The sequence below is a fragment of the Erpetoichthys calabaricus genome, chromosome 3, assembly GCF_900747795.2.
Source record: "Erpetoichthys calabaricus chromosome 3, fErpCal1.3, whole genome shotgun sequence".
Taxonomy (NCBI): domain Eukaryota; kingdom Metazoa; phylum Chordata; class Cladistia; order Polypteriformes; family Polypteridae; genus Erpetoichthys; species Erpetoichthys calabaricus.
This window is the reverse complement of record NC_041396.2, coordinates 143,077,196-143,102,496: the sequence shown is the minus strand read 5'-3', so window position 1 is coordinate 143,102,496 and position 25,301 is coordinate 143,077,196. Positions and strand designations below refer to the sequence as shown.

The following is a 25,301-nucleotide window of genomic DNA, read 5'->3' as shown; positions in this document are numbered from 1 at the left end:
CGTGCTTGGCTGGAAAGCAAGTCAGATTGCAGAACTGTAACAAATATATTGCTGCCAAGCCTGACAGTAGCACATTCTTTATAGCTCCCAAAACTGCTTCCTGCGTCTTGCCCGTTGCGTCCAAGCTTAGCAGAGCTAATGGAAATTAGTAGTCAGCCAGCATTACTAGTGAAGACTTCATAACCAGAGGAGAGGAAAATATGTTAGAATGGCTCGGAGGCTTGTAGCACAAAGCGAGCTCTCAGACTTTTATAAATTACACAACGCCAAAACAGATGCAGTTTTCTGGGTGTGATTGATCAGCAGTGAACCAAGAATAACCAAGGCAGTAATGCTGCCTACTACACCCGCCAAATAAATCAAAATAAAACAAAACAGTCTGGTTTCTGGCCTGTGCCTTTATGTGTCCTCAATGAGCAAAGCAGAACCTGCTTTTATGAGTGTAATGGTTTAGTTTTAATCAGACAGGCCTTTGTGCAGGCTTTTTCTTTACTTTAGATCAGCTTATGTTTTCTGTTATGTAATCACCATTATAAAATCTTTTTTTCTTGACTTTTTTAATAACTATTTTTATTGTTATTGATGTTTCCTCTGTATTCCTCTCACAGATTTGTCTTTTGATTTTGATACATGTACAGAATTGTTTTTTGTCAATGTGAGCGTGTGCCCACATGGCCCCCCTATTACAATCAGAAAATCTAACCGTAATTGGGCCATGGCATAGCTAGGCAAGGCAGTGATTGGGACCGTAGTGCATCCTGTTCTTCTTGCGGATTAGTGCCTGATGGATTTCTTTTGTTCAGTCCACCTACTGATGGCAGAGGAGTTTGCTTTCATGTTTCTAGAGCTACTACATGAATTCCTAGTTTTGTGGAATGAAACCCATTCTCTAAGATGAGTGCCCTGCTGTCATAAATGATAGGTGTCAGTGGCAATGCGGCTTTCAAACAGTGCACTCAGTGTGAGCCTTGAGAAATGCATACTACCCCCATTACGTTGTCAGTCCCAGACAGCATTGTTCACTGATGACAGGAACATGGAAGAGGTGCCAGATCCTGGTCCTCCAATCAAATGAATTACTAGGAACCGGGATTTGCCGCCTTAGCCAGTGTTTTTATTCAGTTTCCAGTCTTTGCAACAGTACTGTCATTTGTTGGGTTGTTGACATTGACTTTTGATGAGTTATGTGGGTTTCAGTAATGTAAGTTGTGCCAAGTCTGGGGTACTTTTTGCTCTGTGACCAGAACGGTGTGCTTTTAAGTCAACTCTGACACCAAAGTTATTGAAAAAAGGGCATTTTATTAACTAAATAAGGCTACAGAGGTGGGACATACTCAGTGAAAATTAAAAAATCTCAAATTGCCCCCCTCAGCCTGCCTACACAGGACATTGGACCACTGATTAGCACGTAGAGCATTCAGAACAATTGCTCACTCCTCTGTCTGCACACCTTTTGTCTCAGTTGAGTGTTCATCATCTTTTCTCCACCAAATCCACAGTGAGAGGAGAGGGGATCGGCCAGTTAGGGGCTTTACGTATGAGCCATGTAGCACTTCCAAAGGTGCTCCGTTAAAGGGCCAAACCACCCTGAAGTCTGCAGCCACCTGTCGGACTGAACCATCATACGGTAGTACTGACTGGTTAGGTGCTGTTTTGCACGATTAAAAGAGAAAAGGTTTCTTCCTGACAACAGGCTCTCTTCAAGTACACCCTTTACACTGTTCTTTCATTGGTGGATCATTTCAGCATTTTTGAGTTTTAAACCCCACACAAACATAAAAGCTGTCTGTGTTGTTGTCTTTTAGTAGCTAACTGGATGGCTAAAGTACCACAGCTGTATACAGTTTTTTGAGCACATTTACTATGTTCATTAAGATTATTTTCTCTCCATTGATAGCTTTTCTATTGATCATGACTCTAATGTTTTCTTTCCATATTTTGACTGCTGTTGGACAACTAAAATTACAGTAATTTCTTATTCTTGTGACCCATTTCACTTCACTTGTATCTTATTTTTTTTTCTTTCTATTTCCCACCCAATGCATAGAAATTACCTTGAAATTTGTCCTTATGGAGCTTTTTTTATCATTGCATAATATTCCACTGCTGTCTGGACTAGTTTTCCCATCGACTCTTTGTCTTTTTAAATCTTAAAGACTAGAGGGTCTATTATGCAAGCAAACAAGAGGGCAGAGAAAAGGCAACCCTATCTCTCCTCACTTTCTATTGAAGTTAAAAAAGAATTTATTACTATTTAGCTTTGTGCTATTGTATAACATCTCAAGCCCTTCAAGTGAATACTAGTGAACACTGCATTTTCTAAATGTTCTTTATATAAATGTGTGTGCTTTTTCAAAGTCAAGGTCAATTAACGCTATGTTTGTTATGCCGTATCAAAGAAAGGATATTGATTGCTGTTACTTCCTTTTGCAGAACACATGCTAATTTTTTTGTTTATAGTTTGTCAAAGTAATCCATTTTTTTTTAGCATTTATAGTCATTTCAGTTCACCTCACCTGTGTGGGTTTCAGCATAAAAAAAAATATTTTTTTATTATGAGTGATATACTGCAAACAGATTATAATTAAAAAATATTACTATAATTTTTTCACAGTATCAGTATCTTTCATAAGGTCATAACAAGTGAGAAGCACTTTTAGTGGGTTCAGACTGTATTCATAATTGATCTGTCATTCATCATCAAGCTAATTCGTTCGTCTCTCACATATTTGCTTTGTGACTGGAAGATAAATATTTTCTTGTTTGTGATCCAGGTGGTCAGCAATAAACTAATACTCTTTTGTTCATTTTTGACAATATCTTGTTTATTTAGTTTATAGTTTTTGTATAAAAGAAGAGCCAGGTAGTCGATATAAAATCCTTATTATTTAAAATCAATAATATAATAATAAAGATTGTTTTCACGTTATTTGCTGCATTTGAATCTAGGTCTATCTCATATTAGTTTGGTGATAGTGTTTTAGGCTGCAGCACCATTTACTTAACAAAATAAACATACAGGTTAATTGCAGAAAATCTTTGTGTTAGCTTTCCCCTCTTGTATTTCAAGTTGGTTCGCATGTTGTTTTAGGAGGTGAATGAGTCTTAAGAGAAATCTCTGGTTTTCACACCATTTTCAAGATTTAATATTTGAAGCTTTTTTATTACCAGTATTCCATTTCAGAAATAAGTACAGTATGTTACATTTCTGAGGATGAATGTATTCGTATATACATGTTCCTCCCTATTTGTGGTAGGCATTGCTATTCATTTCAAGCAAAGGTAATAGAAAGCCTTTCTGTAGATATTGTTTTTAAAATAGGATCATTAATGTTTTTCACAAGGTAATTTCTTTGTGCTGCCTTTTCCTTTCGTTAAGTCTAATGAAGTAGTTATGTTATTAAGCAAGAACTGTATTTACAAAACATTCATGTTGCAAAAAAATGCTCATTTTTTTAATATTATAATTATTGGAAAAAGTAGAATATGTATATTAAAATGAGATATAGCTAAAATACCATTTTGCATGTCTAAAATTACAACAGAGTTTAGTGTGTTATTATTTACATACACCTACTAAAAGAGGATGCACTGAATAATGTCATGCAATTAATTTGTAAACTGGTCATCTTGTTTAATAGTGTTTGCTGGAATAATCAAAAACAGTGCACAATGATGCAATAATGAAACAGAAATGCCCACAGAAAGGGAACTTTGTCAGATCAAGTCTTGTTTGGTTTAGAGCTTCTTCTTACAGGAGTAGAGGGTCCACATCCTTTTGTGGGCAACTCGTTTTTGCACTCATTTGACCGGAAGTAGCAAAGTCAATTGTCCTAACTCAGTGTCTCTTCCTAGATGCTGGACAAGAAACAGACGATACTGTTAGTGACAGCTCCCCCTGTCGTCCCAGGGTAGGACTGCTTACTTAAGATGAGTCAGGAGGATGATCCATGCTTGATAATTATATAATTAATTATGTAAAATAAACCCACACACACTAGGTGTGTTACCCAGCTTAACCCAGGAAGTTTCCTAAAACAGTGCCATCAGTTAATCAGACGTATCAGCAGATCAATGTAACTAACCTGCTTTTCCTAGTGTCTGACTTGACTTTCATTGATGGCCATTGCGGCACACAGTTTTACAGGAAACTATATTCTATTGAATTTTGATTGAAACTTGAGTATATATTATTATCATTATTAGATGTTTATGATTTTCATTTGTTTATGTTGTTCACTAATCCATTTCTTTTTGCCTTTTTGGTCATGTGTTTTTAAGCTTCTGGTTTTTTTTTGTTTTTTATTGGAGTTTCTTTTTTAATTATTATTAAAAAGGAAATACTCCAAAAGCTTTAACCAGATAATAAAGTTTTAACACTGAATCGTGTCTTACTTATTACAAATAGAAATGACATTTACAGGCCATATCTTTACAGAGCCTGTTCAATGAATTAATCACTGATAATTTTGGGTCTGTTTTCTCCTTTTAAGTGTATTGTAGTGAAGAGGAAAAAAGACACGAGTCTCAAATGTAGAGAACCAGGGGGAAGAAATTTTCAGGAAGGAGTGAGGCTCAAAACAGGGGAGGGGAGAAGTAAGGCTTGTACAGAAAAGAACAGATAAAAAGAAAAAAATATAGTGAACTAAGTACAGTGTCCACCCCTCTCTTTTCAAGCTGTGGTTTACCCCTTCAATAAGCTGCACTACCATTTAAAATGACCATAGGACGTTGTCACTACCGGCTCATTTTAGGCCTGAGGACACCACTTCCTCTTTGTCTTCTCTCTTGCTCCCTTTTTGCTTCTAGTGAAGCATCACCTACACTCGCAGCCCCAGTATGGTTTGCTAACCAAGCTTTCCGTGAGCTTTGTCAAACTCCCCCCCTCCCCCCCCCTTCCACTTCACAGCTCACTCCACCTGCCAAACGTGATCTCTTTTTCCAATGCAGGACAATTCCCCTTCTTCACTCATCTGTTTACCCTATTGATCAGTGCCGCTCTTTGTTTACCCTACCCATCACTACTGCTGGTGGCTTTCATTTGCGTAAACTGGCAAGACTCATCTCAGTGCTGTGTCAAGCATGCACATGGCTTGTTAGCATAGCTATCGCACAGCAGTATTATTATCAACAAAAGAAAAAAACATGGGTCAGCTAATTTGTTTTCAATAGGTTTCAATCTAATTGATCAAAGTGTTTTTGAAATTTTGGCATATTTAGTATATCTGTTGTGTTTGGACATTATCCCAAAATATTGATATATCGAATTAGCGAATACCTACTGGCCTAGATGTACAATCCTACCAAGTTTCAGCTTTTTAGCTAAACAGGATATAGTGAGTTATTGAGTGAGTCAGACTTGCGTTTATATACAGTATATGTGTGTGTGTGTAATATATACTGTGTATATGTGTGTGTGTGTATATATGAAATGTATCTATATATAGAGAACATATATTTTTCTTATTATAAAAGATGTTGGTGGTAATCGTGATGCAAGTCTTTCGTAATGTGAAGTAAGGTAAACTTGGCCAAAGCAGGTATGTGGTGCTGAACAGCATATCGTTCCAGTTAATAAAGTGAGAAAGTAAATAAATGTACTTGATCAGTGATTCTTGGGAAACAGGAAAATTTAAGCCAGTGTGTCAATCCCCGGTGCATTATCTATGTTAATACATTTCTAACTTAGGAATATGTAATGTAAACATTTGTCTTTCAGCACACATCATATTAAAGATTTAAGATAAGTTGCCCCTTTATATATTTTTAGTAAAGCAAAAAGATTGAAAAAGAATGGCAGATTGTTGTGATGCTATGGATGTGTATTTTACACTGCTAGTCCTTTGCTTGATGACTACTCCATGTCCTTTGGGTTTTTAAGGAGAAAGACTGGACTGGGCTACAGAGATGGGGCTTGGGGTGAGGTGATTGTTCTTCTATCAGTTTGCAGTCCTCTTTCCTAAGGGCAGAAAAGGAAAACATGTAAGCACCTGTGTCACACCTAAATCCTTTCCCTGGGCTCCCCCAAAGCCAGTTATTTTTTTGAGGCATTCTATACTTTTCCTTTTTTTATATTTTACTAAAGCTGTTGCTAGACACATACACTACTTAAATACAGTGTGAATATTGGGGACATGAAACTACATTCCCGGGGAATTTTATTTAGTTTTGTTATTGAAAAATTTCAGAATAGTTCAATTATTATAATATTTCAGAATAGTTATTCTCCACCAGATCCTAGAAGTAAATTAAACATTATTCTGGCCAAATGCGACACAATGGTGCATTATGGCATCATTTATTTCATTTTTACTGTTTTATGTGTCTTTGTTGATTTTTGCTTCTATCGCTGTATCTTATATAGTTTTACACATTTTCTGCCTAAATGTTACTTTCTGGGCATTTTTGAGTGCATATGTCATTCACTGTGATCCCTACTGTGCCTTGTTTGAGGATATAACACCCAGTTCTTTTTTTTTTGTTTCTCTGACCTCTGTTTCTTTATTATAAATTACGTGAGCTAGTGGATTTAGGACACGCTGTCTATTTTTCACAGAAAGGTGTATGTTTGAAGCCAAAAGCACCACTACAGTTTTCTCTCGGGTGTATGCTTATCCCTTATACCCGGTAAGCAGGTGGCATTTCTAGGATATTGCGCTCATTTATCTTGGCTTGTCAGCAGCGCTGGACAATTAACACTCTCCCTTTCTGTTGTGTTCTTGCAGGTGTAGCAGAGGTGATTGTTCTGGTTGGAGGTCGGCAGATAATTGGAATGAATCAGCGAGCCTTGACGGCAGTCACCTGCTTTAATCCACAAACCAACAAGTGGTACCCGTTAGCCAGCCTGCCCTTCTATGACAGAGAGTTTTTTAGTGTCATCTCTGCGGGGGACAACATCTATCTGTCAGGTAACCTTTCCTTTCTGCACATTTCTTTCTACCTATTCATCAAAAAGTACATCTTAAGGTCTCATTTTTTTTCTTCTCATTTCTATACTTTTGGCCCTCAGATGCTTTTGTTTGATTCTCTTGTAATGAGGTGCCCTGTGGTTTAATTGATTTCATACCTTAAAGTTTAAAGCCTTTAAAAGTTTTTTCATATGTTTACTTTTTAATGATTTATTCATGTCGATAAATTCATTTGTGCATTAATGAAGCTTGTAGCTGTCAATGAGATTGACATATGTAGTTTCAGCACAAAAAGGAAAAAGATAGTGTAAATAATTCACCCGAAAGTACATTTTTATAAAGCAAGTACACAGAAATCCACATTCCTCCACATAGACCAAGATGACTATTATATGTCATTAGCTTAAATTTGTCTGTTTCCAGTGCTGCTTGATTGCCACCGAGGTCATGGCTTCATCACTTATGAATTCATTATTTGTGTGTCAACCTGCAGGAGTTTGGTGAATGCACATCATGTGACTTCTGAATGGCAGGCACTATAAACTACATTACATGTAGTATGGGCTAAAGTGTCTGTGCCAAAGACAAAATGTTTAGCTATAGAATTGTAAAATGAATGACTTCTGTTTACTGAATGTATGTTATATGATGATACATAATGTCTGAAAAGTCCCCTTATGAAATTGACCCAGCTGCTGAATGTCATATACAGTCGTTGAAAACGTGTCACCTCCTGTTCAGATGTCTTTTACCAGCATGGTGGGCTCAGCATTGTTTTGCTATATACTGTACATCTCAAGAGAACAGCATGTACTTATGCTGAGTTAGTAACTCTAAAGCATTTCTAGTAAAAATGTGTGACGATAAACACTGCACATTACAGTGAAATGATGCGTGAAAAGCTGAAGCTGGCGTTTCAGAATAAGTGTGAGGAAACTCTCCAGAGATGTTTCTGTTAATGCGTGACAATCACAAGTCCCCTGTTACCCTTGAGCTTGAAACACTCCAGCAGCTAGGCTTTGCGGCCTTAGAGCATCCACCATTTAGTCTTGAATTTGCTTGTTATGACAACCTAGAAGTGCTTTACTAGGTCATCATGTTGCCAGCAATTGGGTGTTGACAGACATGGTGCATACCTGACTTGTGACAGGACAGAACTATGTTTTCTTCTAAGCTTGTCTAAGAGATTAACTTTGTATGCTTATTAAATAAGACTGCGCTTCTGATTCTGGTGGAATAAACACCGTCAAGTCAAGTTGGGGAGCATGCACTAATACAGTGCGTTGCCACACCCACTACACAACGAAACAACTCGGGATCCCGGTTTGCAACCCCCCAGGCAGACACGCGGTCCAGTCCCACCCTCCGGAAATGACCCTCTATCTGCTGTAGCCAGGTGAGCAATACTTTAAGTAGGTCTATGGGTGGCTGACTGAGTGACTGTGTGTGCGTTCTTCTTGTTGTATAGACTCTTTCATGGTTACAAGCACATCGTGATGTACAATCAGGATTCACTAAAGTTTAAGCTCTAGCGGATTGTTTAGTGTGTTCAGCCTCACAGAGTAAAGAAGTGGAGCGCTGTAGTAGTTACCACACAATCTGCTGTTGTTACTCTTTACTTCAGGTTAGTCTAAAAGCAGAGATCTTCATTTCATAAACTGGTGATTACCCAACTTCTCTGGTTCATTGCTAGATATTTCTTTTTCTGGGAAGATCAGTCACTGACCGGTTTTATAAACATAAGCTGGATATTTGCAGCTCTACTACTGCAGAATGCAATGTAGACAATGTGAAGGATAAACACCACTGGTGTGCTCAGAAGAATGTGGACAAAAGCGGAAGCCACTCAAGTTCCTGAGCAACAGATCATGCAAGAATTCTGTTAGTTATAAACTTTCATTGTGTTTTGACATTTTCTGCTCATTAAATATGGTATTGCTTGTGGTATTACTTGGGTGGAGTTGGCATGTCCTCCACATGGCCATCTCTGTTCAGTTCCGGCGCACTAATTTTGTGTCACAATTCAAGAACATGTTGGCCTGATCATTGACTTTGAATGTGATGATGTTTTCCCCACAGTAGACTGGCATTTTAAGGTTGCCTGCTTCTGCCAGGAGAGTTTCCAAACACTCAAACCCCAGACTTGGACTGACCAGCTCAGAACATCCAAGGAGAAATTGATAAGGCTGTAACAAGTTCCACTTTTGTAATGCTTTGATTTTCATTAAAATGGAATGTAATGGTATTTTTTGATAACAGTTTGAACATTTTGTCACACATCCAATTCAATCAGGTTTTCCAGTACAATAGAAATTATACTTTACCAGAGGAGTCAATGTTTCATTCTTGAAGTGATCTGTCATTCTGCAGACATGGCTAAGATTTGTGGTAGGTGAGCATATTTACATATACAGTTGACCCTCGTTTATCGCGGTTAATCAATTCCAGACTCTACCACGATAAATGAATTTCCGCGAAGTAGGATTCTTTATTTATAAATCGAATATTTTCACAATTAGAATATAGAAAACCTGTTTAGAACCTTCTAAATACGTTTTTTTAACATTATTAGAGCCCTCTAGACATGAAATAACACCCTTGTAGAGACAGGGACTTTTAAACACTGCAAACAAACATTTGTCTCTTTTTCAAAAGTTTAATCTGTGCTCCATGACAACACAGAGATGACAGTTCTGTCTCACAATTAAAAGAATGCAAACATATCTTCCTCTTCAAAGGAGTGCGCGTCAGGAGCAGAGAATGTCAGAGAGAGAGAGTCAGAGATAGAGAAAAGCAAACAATCAAAAATCAATAGGGCTGTTCGGGCTTTTAAGTATGCGAAGCACTGCCCGACAAAGCAGCCGTAAGGAAGGGAGCAATGTGAAGGTAGTCTTTCAGCATTTTTTAGAGGAGCGTCTGTATCCTCTAGGCCAGTGTGCAAACAGCACCTCTGCTCACACCCTCTCTGTCAGGAGCAGAGAATGTCAGAGAGAGAGACAGAGAAAAGCAAACAGTCAAAAATCATTAGGTGCTATTCGGGCTTTTAAGTATGCGAAGCATCTAGCGGGAAGCATATTGTATATCATTGAGGAGTTTTATTTAATACATAATACGTGCTCTGATTGGGTAGCTTCTCAGCCATCCGCCAATAGCGTCCCTTGTATGAAATCAACTGAGCAAACCAACTGAGGAAGCATGTACCATAAATTAAAAGACCCATTGTCCGCAGAAATCCGCAAACTAGCGAAAAATCCATGATATATATTTAGATATGCTTACATATAAAATCTGCGATAGAGTGAAGCCGCGAAAGTCGAAGCGTGATATAGCGAGGGATCACTGTAGTACTTCTAGTACATCAGATCAGTCAGATCTTGTCTAGTTTGAAAAGAACTGATGGAATTAGTGGTTAAATATACTGTGCACTTTTCCAAAAATTTGTCATTTTTGAACTGCCTGACAATCAGGAGACCTAAATTAGAGATGATACATGTGGCTGTCCCAGGTGACCGAGAATGACTGTTCAGCATAAACCGGAGTCTCCTTTAACCAACATCTCTCAGTCTATACAGGCAGCTCCCTACTTACTTTACCAAAATGTGCTTCTTTTTGTTCAGCCTCTCCCCACCAAAATATAGTAAGACCTCCATGTTGTGGTTGTAAACAGCTGCCAATTCCCATCATTGTAAATCTTTCTTTAAACCTTAGATGTAAACCTAAAATGTTCTGAAGTCCACAGTCACACAAAATGTCTGCACTTTAATTTTATTTCAGCTTATAGTATAAACACCCTATTGCCCATCTTGGAAGACACTCTCCTGCCTACACTTACAGATATCAGGATGAGAGTTAAAAGCTCTCCATGTGAAAAGTGTGCTTATTTTGTAACTCTTAAATGTACAAGCCTTCAGCTCCATTTTCCGATCTAAATCTAACAGGCATTCTGTCTTCTAGTAATGCAGTAATGTCATTAGAGGATTCCAGAGAGATTCATATTCAGTTAATGATACCTGAAAGTCGAGCAGTGACAGTGTCAAGAAGTGCAAAGTGACACATTCAGCTGTCCAGAGCCAAGGGAGGAATAGCTTTGAGTAACCGAAGCTGCACACTCACATGGGCCTCCCGTTGCAGTAGACTTCACCCGGCATGTCCGCTCTTTATTTTGGTCCCAGGCTCTGCCTAGTCCATCATTTGTATTGACTCCTCCACTGCTGTGTTCCTCCATTTATAGCTGCACAGCCTTTCTCTGTCCTCAGCTGTTTAATGAACGTTTTCAGTTAGCTGTACAAAACCATAGATCAGTACTATAATTAATGTTGGTGATTTTGTGATTCTTATTTGGAGTATTTTAAAATTTTGTTATAAGTATTGTATAGTAGTGGGGGATCATGTTGAGTCTGGATTTCCTAAATAAGGCAATCAGTCTTGTTTGGAACTTATTTTAATTCATATTTTTATGTAATAAGTAGCACTGCATGTTGTTTATGTGAAAAGTGTAAGATGAAGTAGGGTATATTCTTACATGAAAAACCTAGTGGGTTATGTTATGTGCTGTACATCACAAAAGTGACACACCATTGCAATTTGAACCGGGGAATTCAAAACTGGCCCGCTTGACTGAATTTGTCTTTCCCCATCATACATTGAATATCTTAGGGTGAGAATGTGATGATTTTTAAAAGGATAGCATGAATAGTTGGATTGACTTAGGAAAAAATATATCAGTCAAAAAATTAATGAATCCGTGTAGGTTATGTACAGCTGTTGTCACCCTTTGGAAATTTTCTGACAGTCTTAAAGCTCTCAGTGGTTTAAAAGGCACGTCCTTCACACCACCAGTAAATTGAAATTTATCAAACCACTTTAAAATAGTTTTAGTCTTCCTCATTAAGGCACATTAAACTTAATAGGAAGCCAATTTTGCATCTCAGTTAGATATTTGGATTCAATTTATACTGCAACTGCCAACACATGAAGAGGCTGTCCTGTCATCCTTGGTCAAAGAAACTGCACTTAGCATACAGCACTTCAATAACACTGTATATACTCCACCACCCCGTGAAAATTGGTGCATCCTTGCATCACCCCTGTTGTAACAGGGCATTTTCTATCTAAAGTTGCTCATTTTATAGTATATAATGTTTGAGTGTATTGTAAGTACTTTGTGTTGTTTTTGTTTTGTTTTAAACTGCACAGATGTTGGCTCTTAATGTTACCCTGAAAATAGTTTCCTCAACTTGTCTCTGTTAGTGTGCTGTAATTTTATTTCTGATATAAGGTGGCCCAGCACTATGTAAGCCTTCACAAATGCCTATTTGTGGTAGGACACAACCCACTGCTTAAAGTGTAGACTGACTTGTTTAGAGCTCATTTCAGTTCTTTCTTGGTTCCTGATCTAGGTGGCATGGAGTCTGGAGTCACACTTGCTGATGTCTGGTGCTACATGTCGCTGCTTGATAACTGGAATCTTGTATCTCGAATGACTGTCCCACGGTGTCGGCACAACAGTCTGGTCTTGGATGGAAAGCTCTACACAATAGGAGGACTTGGTGTCGCTGGAAATTTGGACCATGTTGAAAGGTATAGCTTTCTTAAAAATAGTCTTGTGCATACTTGGATCGAGTTTATATTTTTATTTCTCTTCATGTTATAGTTCACAGAAGGTACTCTTCAAGGGAATCACATTATGGTACCTAAGCAATGTTCCTTTTTCTGATATGTAGGCACCATTTTTTAATAGGAAAGCAAGAACTATTTCACATTTCTTGTTTGTTTCTAACACCAGGGCAGACATGGCCAACCTTATTTTTTTTTGCAGTCCCTGTTCATCTTCCTTTCAGTTTCACGCTCACAACCATGAAATCACTTATACTCAGGATTATGTTTTCAATCAGTTTCTTTCCCAAGGCTGAGCTCACACGGCCTGGAAACTCATTGGCAATTCTAGTTTCACAAATCAGACTGAGAAGCAGCTGATACAGAGTGGTCTGTTGATTACTTTACAGTTGAATGGCGGTCCCAAAGCAAGATATTTAAAATATTACGAAGCTTAGCATAATGAGAAGCATTTGTTCAATTGCATTTTAAACATGTGCACCATTTTGTTTGTCTTTTTCCAAGTATCCATTTATGTATCCATGTGAACGTCCATCCATCCATTATCCAACCTGCTATATCCTAACTACAGGGTCACGGGGGACTGCTGGAGCCAATCCCAGCCAGCACAGGGCGCAAGGCAGGAAACAAACCCCGGGCAGGGCGCCAGCCCACCGCAGCCATGTGAATGTCCTTGGGCATAATGTTTGCCACACTAGATTTGGTAATGAACAGAAACATCATCTAAAGTGTGGCTTTATAGTGCAGTGCAATAGCAGAAACTATTTGTAAATTATCATGTTCTTTCTAATATTTAAGGCATTGTGGATTATTTGGTTCAAGTTTTTGTGGGCCCCCTTATGCAAGTATCTGCACCTGACCAATTTACAGCCCCCAGTGACCCAGACAAGTCCATGAATGTGTTTTGCATTCCCGGTGAGAGAGGCTGCAGGTAGATGTTGATCTGGGGTACTTTGATAACATGAAATTCCGTGTTTTTTAGCACTCGGGACTGTTTGGTCTCTGTGGCTCTTAGACAGCTGGCACAAGATCAGACTATTTTTTTCCATGCTGTGATAATAGTTGTGCCTCTGCTAGTGCTGGGCCATTTCACACTGACAAAAGCTCTCAAAGGTACTTTTGCAGTTGTGATCAAAGGGATCTGCATTAAAGAGGTGTTGGTATTGAAAGACGGCAGGACCCAGAGAGCAGCCTCTCTTTTTATGATGGGTGGTTTTGGTAACATTTGCCAGATCATTAGTGGATTGTCATGCAGCTTCAGTCCCAGACGTCAGTGTACCAGTGGTCTCATCTACTATTAGTTCACTTCTTAAAGCGTATCTACTAACTGCTTTCTTCCACCAGAGCTATTACAGTATACATTGCCTTCAACATGGTCTCCAGGACTCTCAGTAGCCAAGGCAGTCAAATCCTTGCAGCTAGGAAAGGTTTATATTTGGTTCAATAAAATGGGAAGTACAGAATAGAGACTCCATAACATTTGTAAAAAAATCATGGAGCCCCCTGCTCCGACTGGTAGGTCCAAAGACCTGAGTATTACAGCCTTCAAAAGGTGCAGAGTATGGGGAAGTCGCACCATTCTAACCCTTCCTCACAAAGTGTATACATAATGTAAAGAGGATCAGATGATGGACTAAAAGCAATGGAGAGTTGGGTGGAAGGGGGCCAAAATAGATAGATAGATAGATAGATAGATAGATAGATAGATAGATAGATAGATAGATAGATAGATAGATAGATAGATAGATAGATAGATAGATAGCACTGCATTCTTAAGATTTTGTTGACTACAAATTGATCTACTTAAAGATTGTGTGCCGACAACTCAGAAAAGGAAGCAGTGAATCATAATGTTTCGGGTGAAAGTGGCATGCTGCTGGTGCTCTTTACAGGAAAGTCCACCCTGTGTTTACTTTTTTACTACAGCTTTATAATACAATATATTAAAAAAAAATCAGTGTTTGGTGGTTGGCATGATTTTTCCATCTCCACATCATGATAAGTAATAGAAGCAACACTGGAGATACTTTGTGGTATCTGTGTCACATTATTTTTGAAGGGGCAGCTCCACACTTTTTCCAAACTTCTGTTTTTGAAGGAAGTCTGACTTAGCCGCCACAGTGAAAACTGGACCTATGATCTTTTTATCTTTTTTTTTAGTGCCTGAACATGGACAGGACATCGTCCATCACAGGGCCCTCACACACTTGCCAACACAGTCAATCTGGATTTACCAGTTAGTCTAACCTGCATGTCTCTGAGGCTGTGGGGGAAAGCCACAGAGAGACCCAGGTAGAACATGCAGACTGCACATACAGTAGACACCACCTGGGTCTGGATGTTGAGCTCAGTTTTCTAGGTTCATTTTGCATGAGAGCTAGACACTGTGCCCCAAACATGATGATGTACAACAAAAATAAAGAATAGAAAAAATAAGAAGGGAGCAAGGCTGTTATGTCCCACACTACCTAAACACAAATACATTGGGCATTGTCTTCCAGAACTGGTGTCTCAGAATGGATAATGGCGGTTAATAAATGATAACAGCAACCCAATCACAGTACATGAAGATATTAAAAATAAAAAGGTCTGTTAATTCTGCTTTGGAAACTTAATACAAAGTTTGAAATCACATTTTGGATGCAGCATTTTCAATCTTTAAAACTTTTTGTCTTGATAAAGAAATAAAAGCAATGTATTTCAGTGCCTCATGGCAGTCGAAGTACTCAATGAAAGTAATGAATATGAATCATCTCGGAGAGAGCAAGCATATGGTGTCACCCACAACTGCAGACACATATCTGTCAGCTTTGTTTTTTCAACCAGGTGTTCAAGCCTGACTCCATTACAGTGCATAAATTTAAGAAAATAGAAAGAAAAAGGGTGAAATTTATTCTTTGTTTAAAAGTACAAACTCTAAAAACATTACATTTGGACTGTTTAAAAACTGCTGAAGGATAACAGCCAAAATGCAAATTTTCCAACATTAATTTTAATATGAAATGAACATCTCATTTTTTCCTTCTGCAGATCAAACTGAAGCAGCTTTTTCTACCTCTACAACATTCGGATTTGTGTTAAACACAATAAGCCATTTCTGTTTATTTTCTTACTGAAACTCCTGCTTGATCTAATTTCCTGAGCATTTAGGTCACAGTACCTGTTTTTCAGAATCACTACGTCTCCTGTTAAGTTAGCCATTGTGTTGTGTTTGCTTATCATTGCCAACAGGGCACAGCCCACTCCCCATTATAAGGTCTACCCCAAATGTGCCCTGTCAGGAAGTCAGAAATACACTTGAACATTTACAGATGCCAAAGTAATGTAATGTTTATATGTGGGACAAAGTAAGCATTGATCGCAACTAAAACAGAGCATTTTTTGCTGAATGGGATGTGATCTAAATATTTAATGTAAATCCTATGGCTTTCAGCCATATATCATTGTAAACTTTACTAGATCTGTAGTTTGAAATTGCTTATTAATGTGGACTTTTAGAGAATGATCTTCATGCTTTGTGGTGTACCAGAGTGACGGACCTTTTGTCCTATGTGACACAAACAAAAACAAATTGACATCAGTCATGTAGAAGATTTTTCAAACAATAGCAAAGGCCCTGGAAATAATTATTAGGAAGGCAAGAACTAAAACAATGGGAGGAGTATAAAATAAATTAACTGAAGACTTGATCATATTGGTGACCACCATAAAATATTTTCTAGACTATCTTTCCTGTAAAAATGTACATTTCTTACATGCTATTGAAATGAGTGGAATGTCTATTATCAAGAAATATTAGGTCATTTGATGGCATTCAGTATTAACTTCACAGTTAAAAAAAAAAGAACAAGAAGATACATATGTAAAGAAAAAGTCACAATTTATGCTTAAAACAATTTTTATGCAGTAACCAGAAAGTGGTCCAGATACAGGGCACACTGCCGTTGAAAGTCCTTTCAGGATACAGATTTGTCCTCACATTTTTGTGTGCCGTGCAGTGTGTTTTGTTGTAGGCTGCAGTAACCTTTTACCAAGTTGGTATTGTTGCCTGCTGACGTGATGCTTTATTTATTATTCTGCAGTGGGACAATATCCCTGTTCTTAAACTCATTTTAAATGCATCCAGTGATCCCCTCCGCTCCACACGCAGCCTAGTATTTGTCAAGTGAGCATGAAGGCGAGTGTCATGCAGTAATGGCAGGAATTAATAGGTACACAGTGGGAGAAGGGACACGCTGCACTGTACTTCACATAGTCACTAACTGGCATATCTAGTCAAGATGGTAAAATGAGAGATCGAAAACCTGCTGTTTATAATGACTTGCGCCTACTTTGGATAGTTGAATGAAAAACAGAATTGTGTTGTATAAAAATTTAGGATTCTCTGATTTTTTTGTTTTTTGCAAGTTAAACTGCCACATATTCTTTTAACAACTTGATTGCTGTCTTTTTCCACCCACAAGATGGTATTGAGAGAACATTAATAAGAATTCTTAGGTTAACTGCAGGGTCTGACTTCTAAGTCTCTGTAGTCACCTGTAACTGGCTGGCACTTCCACTCACTGCAGCCTAAAGTGATAAAAGGCACTTTATTTAAACAGACAAAGCAGCAAAGTGCAATGCGTCACATTCAGAAGGAGAACAGGAAAGTGTCAGAGTGCACTTTTATGTTTGCAAACTGCATGTGGAGCAGTGTTCACAAAATCCACAGATCTCAGTTTCTCCCATCTACCTGAAGTGTCTACTTTTATTCCGATTTATATACATTCCTTCACTGCAAAAAATGCAAACTAAGCAAGTGAAAAGTATTTCTATCATGACATTAAATCTTGTTTTCCTTATTGTAAAAATTATTGACTTATCAAAAAATTTGTATTTATGATTATTTAGCTTACTTTAAGAAATCTTATCAAGTAAATTTTTGCTTACCCCATTGGAAAATATTTTTGCTAAATAAAGCAAAACAATTGCCATTAAAAAAATTTTTTGTCTAGTTTCTTTGCAGTATTATAAGAATATGAACTTCTTTTGTAGACTTTAATTTCATAACAGAATTATATATTAAATGTTTATCTTTCGTAGCCATTATGTGGTCTCATTCTTTCATTTTATTTTCTGCATTAAACAGTGATGTTTCCATTAAATTAAATCAAACAATATTCTGTATATTAATATATTCTGCTGTCCTGACACCAGAGAGTGGTGATGTGTTGCATGTCAGTTGGATATGCAAGTAAGACTTTATCTCTCCTCTCCGTACATACGACAATATCAACATTACAGTACTACTACGTAAATATTTTCATTTTGTCCCTTTGCGTTTAGACAATTTCATTGAGTTGTTGTCTATCTAACAATGACAGATGAATTATTATTATTATTATTGCTTATTTATTTTATTTAATCCTAAAAATTGTAATTTTATTTACAAATATTGAACCAGAACCTGAATTGATTCTTCTGGTTTCCTTGCGATTTATATGAAAAAACTGAAAGAGCTTCATAACTAGATACGTGGGACTAAACCATAGAATCATCCAAGGCGAAGCAAACACACACCCACATACACTAGGGTTAACTTCCTCTTCTGTGTTTTTCACCAGGACAGTAGTGATGACAACACCATATTTGTTAGTAATTTCTCTCCTGACCACTAACTTCACCCTTTGTCCCAAACCACCAAAAGGAGGTTGTATATTTAATTTCAGATCAGTGATCAGAAGCATGCTGGTACAACAGTTAGGAATTCTGCTTCATGGCTCCAAATCTTGTGGCTGCCTGTGGGGTGGTTACATGTTCTCTCTGTGTCTGGATGGACTTCATTTGTTCCTGTTTCTCTCCCACATCTGAATGTGCAGATTAAGGTAGGCAGTGGGTCTAATGCGGGTCCACGCTAACTCCGATAAATTTGAAAACACATTTTGTTTTCCGTCCGCAATAACATTGTAAGATCTTTTTCTAAAAGTTTATGATCCATTTGAAATGCACAAAACAGCTAAATCTTTATCGTTTATTAGCTTTGAGCAACTTTTGTTTGTTGAGCAAACCAAAGAAAATCAAAATGCTAAAAGAATGACAATAATGCAGAATGGATTTCTTTGTGCAGACAGACAATGAAGTGCAACTGTTTTTACAGGTTACACACGAGTATAAGGTTGGCAAAGCCTTAGAAAATACAGACTGGGATTTCTGCTAAAATAAATACAGCAAAATATTTAAGTGTTTTTAGATGTTTAAAAGTTAGGGAAAGACAATCCGCGCAGTAATGATGAGATCACAGGGGACAAAACTGAAGCCAGCACTGACACATTAGTGTTTGTGCAAACACCATCTTCCCCATTCACACAGCTAAGTGAGACCTGGGGCCCCATTCATAATGCCGTGCATAGAATTCACACTAAAACATGGTGTACAGACAAAAGTGGAAATGTGCATATGCACACAAAAATTCAGATGCACAAAACTGTGTGCAAGCCAACTTCCACGCACTTCTGCCCCATAAATTCCAGTCTGCGTGAAATGTAACTCATGTGCACATGCCTGCCACCCCAACCCAACTCCTTGCAGAATTACACCCCTTTGAATATACAAATCAATATAAATAGCCCTTTACCTTACGTTCAGGATTCTGTGAAAAGCCAATGGCAAAAGCACAAGAGAAAATAAAAAATTTAAGCAAATGCGAAGTGGAGGTCCTACTCAGTGAAGTGAAGGCATGGAAAAACCTACTTTTTGGTGGCTTAGGAAATGGTATGAGCAGCAAAAGGAAATTGATGTAGTGGCAGTCAAAATTTCAAGTTCAGAAAGCCGCATAGTGCTCGAAATAAAGAAGAAGTGATCAGATTTCAAAGTCGACGTGAAAAGGTGAGTTGTAATCCACCGTCAGAGTGTCATATGGAAGTGTATCAGGGCACAGAGAAAAGAAAAAATAATGAGAGAAACAGTGAAGAAAAGAAAGTAGAAATTTAGACTTTAAATCTCGAAATTTACACTTTAATCTCATAGTTTATTTTGCCATTAAAGTAGAACGTCATAAACTTTAATGTACTAGAGTTTCTCAAATCCCATTGTAACTAAAGTAGCACGTTATATGCTTCATGTTGCATGTGTTCCCCAGTCATTAATCACTATGTGCTTCTTAAACTGGCTTTCCCTTACACCGACAGGTGTGCGCAGGCAGTGATTGCCAAACAGAATACATTACATTCATGATATTACAACTCTCTGAACATTTTAGAATAGTAAGAACTATACTTGATATAATTTTCATGATGAAATGCACTAAAACATGTATTAAACATGTGGGGGGCACTGTGGTTCAGTGGTAGCATGCACGACCCAGAATGGAATAATTTAATGCAGCAGTACTGTCTCTGTCAAATGTACCAACCCCCAACTCCTGTCCTTTTTTCTTTCTCCATGTAACCATTCACCACACAATGAGCTCTGTAACAAATTTAAAATCAGCTGTAAGCTTAGAACACAGATTCTTCAAAACTTTAATGAACATTGAAAAATCATTGTTATACATGTTTAATTATTCTATCCATCCATCCAGGGCCATGCCAATCCTAGCAAGCATCAAGCGCGAGGCAGGAACAATCCCTGGATGGGGTATCAGCTCATCACTACCACTGCGCCATCACATGTTTAATTATTAACAGTAAACATTATTTAAATGAAGTTATCGATTTAAGTGTAAAATGTAATATTCATACTTTAATGGATTTCATCATAAAAATGAAATCACACAGCTGCAAGAGAATAGCTCTTGGAAATCTAAATCGACTTAGGAGCTAGTCATCATCATCTGTAAATATGCGCTGTCTTCTATTGAATTGAACTCAATTCCTTTATTGTTATTGTATAGTACAATGAGATTCAATGTGCAAATCCTCCATAAACTTATTTTCCTATAAAATAACAGTAATAATAATATGATAAAAAATAATGAAATTATACAATATGAAAGCATAAGTACAAGAAACATGCACATATAGTGTAGATCGTACAAATGGTTAATAACGTGGCATGGGTTGTGCAGTGTTACAGCTGTAGTGCAAGTTTTCAGTGAGGTAATTGTAATTATAAGTACAAACAGTTCTACCAGGAGCACTTGATGGACTGATTGAGTGCATTTAGAGCTCTTGGGATGAAACTGTTTTTGAGCCTCAAGGCCCGTACAGGAAGGACTCTAAAGTGTTTGCCATATTGGAGTAATTCAAATAGACTGCAGCATGGCTGAGTGGAATCCATGCAGATGCTGGTGGCTTTCCTTAGGCAGTGTGTGCTATAAATGTCCTCCAGGGCTGGAAGCTATATCCCAATAATCCTCTGCCCTCTTGACACAACCCACCATAGAGCTTTCCAATCAGCTGCTGTTCCACTATGATACCACACACACATACAATGGGTTAAGACTCTGCTCTAATACTCTGAGTGGTGCATTGAGAGTAATAACACTAAAGCAGCTATGGTATTTAGAATAGTTTGTTAATTCCATGCACCATTATATTGTTACAGAATGATTACTTCTTCTTCTTCTTTCGGCTGCTCCCGTTAGGGGTTGCCACAGCGGATCATCTTCTTCCATAACTTTCTGTCCTCTGCATCTTGTTCTGTTACACCCATCACCTGCACGTCCTCTCTCACCACATCCATAAACCTTCTCTTAGGCCTTCCTCTGTTCCTCTTCCCTGGCAGCTCTATCCTTAGCATCCTTCTCTCAATATACTCAGCATCTCTCCTCTGCACATGTCCAAACTAACACAATCTCGCCTCTCTGACTTTGTCTCCCAACCGTCCAACTTGATTACAATCATGTGAATTCAATTTTTAAATGATATGCAATTGATTTCAGTATATTTGATGAATCCCACGTCACTGATACAAATCTGAAAAAAGGGAGACCACACAGAAACAGTACCACTGCTTTGACGCCGGGTGCCACCAGTTTGTGAAACAGAGCAGAAACGTTTGTATGCAAGGCTGCCATAAGAATGTGCAAGGCTGTACACTAAATTTAGTTTTTATACATTGCGATGTGAGTGTGGAAATGGGCATACGAAACATTTTTGTGTGTACGCATCGTTTATACATGAGGCCCATGGTGTTTTTAAATTAAAATTTTTTAAGTGTACTTGATGTTATTTTAGAAAATAATCTGAAAATGCTGATGGGAACAGAAAACTTTTAAAACAAAAACATTTTCAAATGTATTTATATTAGTGTAAATTAAGCCTTAGTGTTGATGGAGCATTTTCTAAATGAGTACACTGTTTCAGTGTGGACAGAAGGCCAGAAACACAAGCAAAGGGACATTTTCAAATGTGCCCCTGTTAGCATATACTGGCCTATGGCTTAGTCCACACCCACACAGATACATGTGAAAACAGCCTAATATTTGCAGGAGAGGGCTCTGAGGTGGACTGGCATCCAGTCCAAGGTTACCTCCTGCATATGCCTAATGGTGCAGATGCAGACCTCAGCCCCTCTACCCTCAAGTGTATTAGGCAGGTTTCAGAATGAGAACTAAGGCCTGATGTAGTGGAAGATCTTGACACAAATTGAATAGCCAGCATTAAAATTTCTAAATCTATTTGTTATCAGTGTTGTCCAATGCTATAGAGGCACACAGACAGATTAGTATGCGTCTCTAAAGCATTTCTTTACTGCATTTCCCATTTGCTCGGGGCACAGTGCTCTATTTCATACCTGCATGAGGTAAAACAAATCCATTCTGTTGCTACCTGCTGCTTGTCTCTTTTAGCAGTTACATTTATTGTGTTTTTTTTCCCTGCCCATTTTGTAATTTTCAGTTTTTGTGATGCAAGTTATATGCGTTCAGTTCTCTTGACAAATGTGGCTGTATGGATACACAGACCCTTCATCATTCTTTTCTTTCTGTCATTTTTTTTTAAATAGTCAAATGTTCGATGTTACATTTCCTCAGAGATCATTGACACTTTTTCCTCACTGTTGCGTGTAAATGAAAGATCAAAGGTGAGATCTCATTTAAAGGAGGTGTTCATGTGGTGAATGCAGATTCTTTACTGCTTCATAAACCCCACTTCACTACGGAGGCACTCACCCATGCTGCTGAAAGTAATGGAATCAAATTTGTAATGTGCCTGTTGTCCGCCCACTCATCCTGGATGCAGCAGCCCCCCCTGTCAGATACACACCCATTTGGCAGACTATTGATATATAAAGATTATCAATCCAGGCCTTGAAAGCACTACAGAGATGGAGTTGTCCTACTTTGATCTTCACCAAAGAGAAAGTCTGACTTATTAGTGTAAATTGCTTGTGCTTTCATCCAACAGGTAGAGCATGTGTGCCTTTCTTTCTTTTTCTTTGTTTTTGGTCTTTAGTAACTGGGCTATTTCATGCACCCTGGTTAAGCACAGCACACTGAATACAACAACCCCCTCACTGATATGTCTAAACAGCATCTGAGTGAACCAAAATGGTTGTGAAGGTGGAGGCAGCAACGTGCGATGTGCTTTCTGACAGCCTCGATAAACAGCTCGAGCCTGAATGGAGTTAGTAAAGCAGCTAATGAGGTGAACTAGGTGCTTATCTGGCATGGTCAGGGGGCAAGAAATGGACCCTTCAAGAATGTCTTAATTGTGACTTACAATATGTCATGGGAAAAAGGATTAATAAAAAAATGTAAAAAAAAATCCTTAACTTAAATGACCAAATTTTTTTTGTCAATATACGTCTTGTGAGAGAAAAGAAACAACAACAGTACTCTCAAAGGCCTAGTTAGAAAAGTGATGGATGGATGAGGTTTTGTTAGATCATTGAGCATATAGTAGGTGACCCAGGAAAGCAGTGCTACTTCACAGCTCCACGAGTTCAAATCCTAGTCATTGCTTCTGTAAAGTTTTGATGTTCTCTCCTGAATGGGTTTTCCATGATGGACTCTGTTTTCCTCCCAGTGGTGTGCATAGTTCTGAAATTGGCCTTGTAGATTTGTGCCCTGATTTGGACTGCTGCCCCTTACAGTACCTGTCTTGTTGCCACTGCTGCCTGGAAAGGCCCCAGGCACTCCCTGTCCCGGATTATATTGTGCAGGTTCAATAATGGATGGATCATGAGACCAGAACCCAAAGAATAATAAAAGGGCATTTCCTTGTGCATTTTGTTGATTTAACTTCTTTCCATTTTCCTACATGTTGTTCTAACCACACACAAACACCTTAATGCCAGTACTACTTGGTCATATGGTAGTAGTAGTCAAATGGTTTTATGAGGAAAATGAACAGGCAACATTATGAAGTACAATTGAGAAGTCTGGGACACAATGATTCAGTAAGATGGCAATTTAGGTAGAATTAAAGTGGCCGGTCAAAACTGCTCGCGAAATGGCACTCCGTATTTTGGTGAAAGAATTCTGTCTGCCATGAGAGGTGCTACACCACTAGACAAACGTTACATCACAGAGTTACCTTGGTGGTCCTCCTTGAGGCCTGGGCGACAGTTTCACTAAGATTCAGATTGAGCAAGTGAATGAACGCTGGAAAAGAAAGTTAAAGATGGCCGTTGTGTTACCGAGTGCATTTAAGTTAGTGTGCAGCAACTGAAGGATAACCTTTTGATGAGGGAGTCATGGGGCAAGGGGACACATCTTTTTCAAACTGAAGTGAACCCTGCCCATCTCCATCTTTGTGCACTTAACCGTTGTGGACTTCAGCCTTATATGTAAAAAAGGAAAGGAGCCTTACACATTGTCTTTCAGCGTTCACAAGGACATATCTGAATTTCTGGGTTCTCTACTTGTTCTGTATAATATGAAGTGAGCTCTTCTGGCACTGGATTGTTTTATGTGAGTTGGGTTCAAGAATGTTTGGCAGATCAGCACATTGGGGGATTGAACTGAATAAGTAGGTTAAGGACACGGGGGAATGGAAATATAAAAAAATATATAAATAACCACCAGTACAGTAGAACATGGTGTTTCGCAGAGATCCACATCTGCACAATGGGAAGTTCGCAGAGAGAGTAATGAGGCAGATATTATTTGCAAAAACATAAAGGGCTTTGTAATGCACAAGATGGATTACAAAATCATTACAACTTAGTCCATTCATCATTTCTCTGGCAGCTCAGAAGAACACATCGGGGTCCATGTACTGGATTTATTTCGGAAGGTTTTTCCTATTAGGCTGCATAATTATGTCACTTGAATGTTAAAGACCTGTGACAAAGAGGGCCACGCTGAATAATGAAGTGCAGTGCCAGTCTGCCAGGGAGAAACTGAATGCTTCTCAGTTCTGGCTGCCCCCTTTGCAGCCTGTGCCGTACAACACAGTTTGCAGTGTCTTAGTCATTACCTTGTGCTTATCCAGACAGCTTGTTATACATCCACTGTACTCTTTTAAGAGTAACACTTTAACATGTAGCAGCTATAAAAAGGCCAAAATGTGAACACATTCCATCATAGTCCAGGTTGTAAGTAGTCAGAATTTTTTTTTTCTTACCTAATTTTCCTAAATGTTTTTTAGTCATCCCCAGCCAAGGAGTTTAGGTTTCATTTTGTGCATTAAGCAATTGTTTAGCTCTGCCAATACAGAGTTGCAGCTGAACCCATGTGCTCTCGCCATCATTACTGGGTGTGTGAATAAAAAGGACCTTTCAACCATAGATGGAGACATGCTCAGTGCTGTCAAGTTCAGCATGAAGTCCCTCTTCATGTGTTTCCTATTTCTTACTCTTCTGCCTGAGCAGGTGTAAAACTTTCCTCACAGTTGTAATAAGGGGCTGCCACGT

The 25,301-nt window shown here is 38.3% G+C and overlaps 1 protein-coding gene across 2 annotated transcripts in view; it reads left to right on the top strand.

Annotated features, from left to right (window-relative positions):
• Nucleotides 1-25,301, top strand: part of LOC114648389 (kelch-like protein 29) — an 839,883-nt gene that overhangs the window by 746,377 nt on the left and 68,205 nt on the right. For both annotated transcript variants that reach the window (XM_051924932.1, XM_051924931.1), the window contains 2 exons: nucleotides 6,726-6,908; nucleotides 12,308-12,488. In XM_051924932.1, the coding sequence (XP_051780892.1) occupies nucleotides 6,726-6,908; nucleotides 12,308-12,488 (364 nt within the window). The remainder of the gene's footprint in view (nucleotides 1-6,725; nucleotides 6,909-12,307; nucleotides 12,489-25,301) is intronic.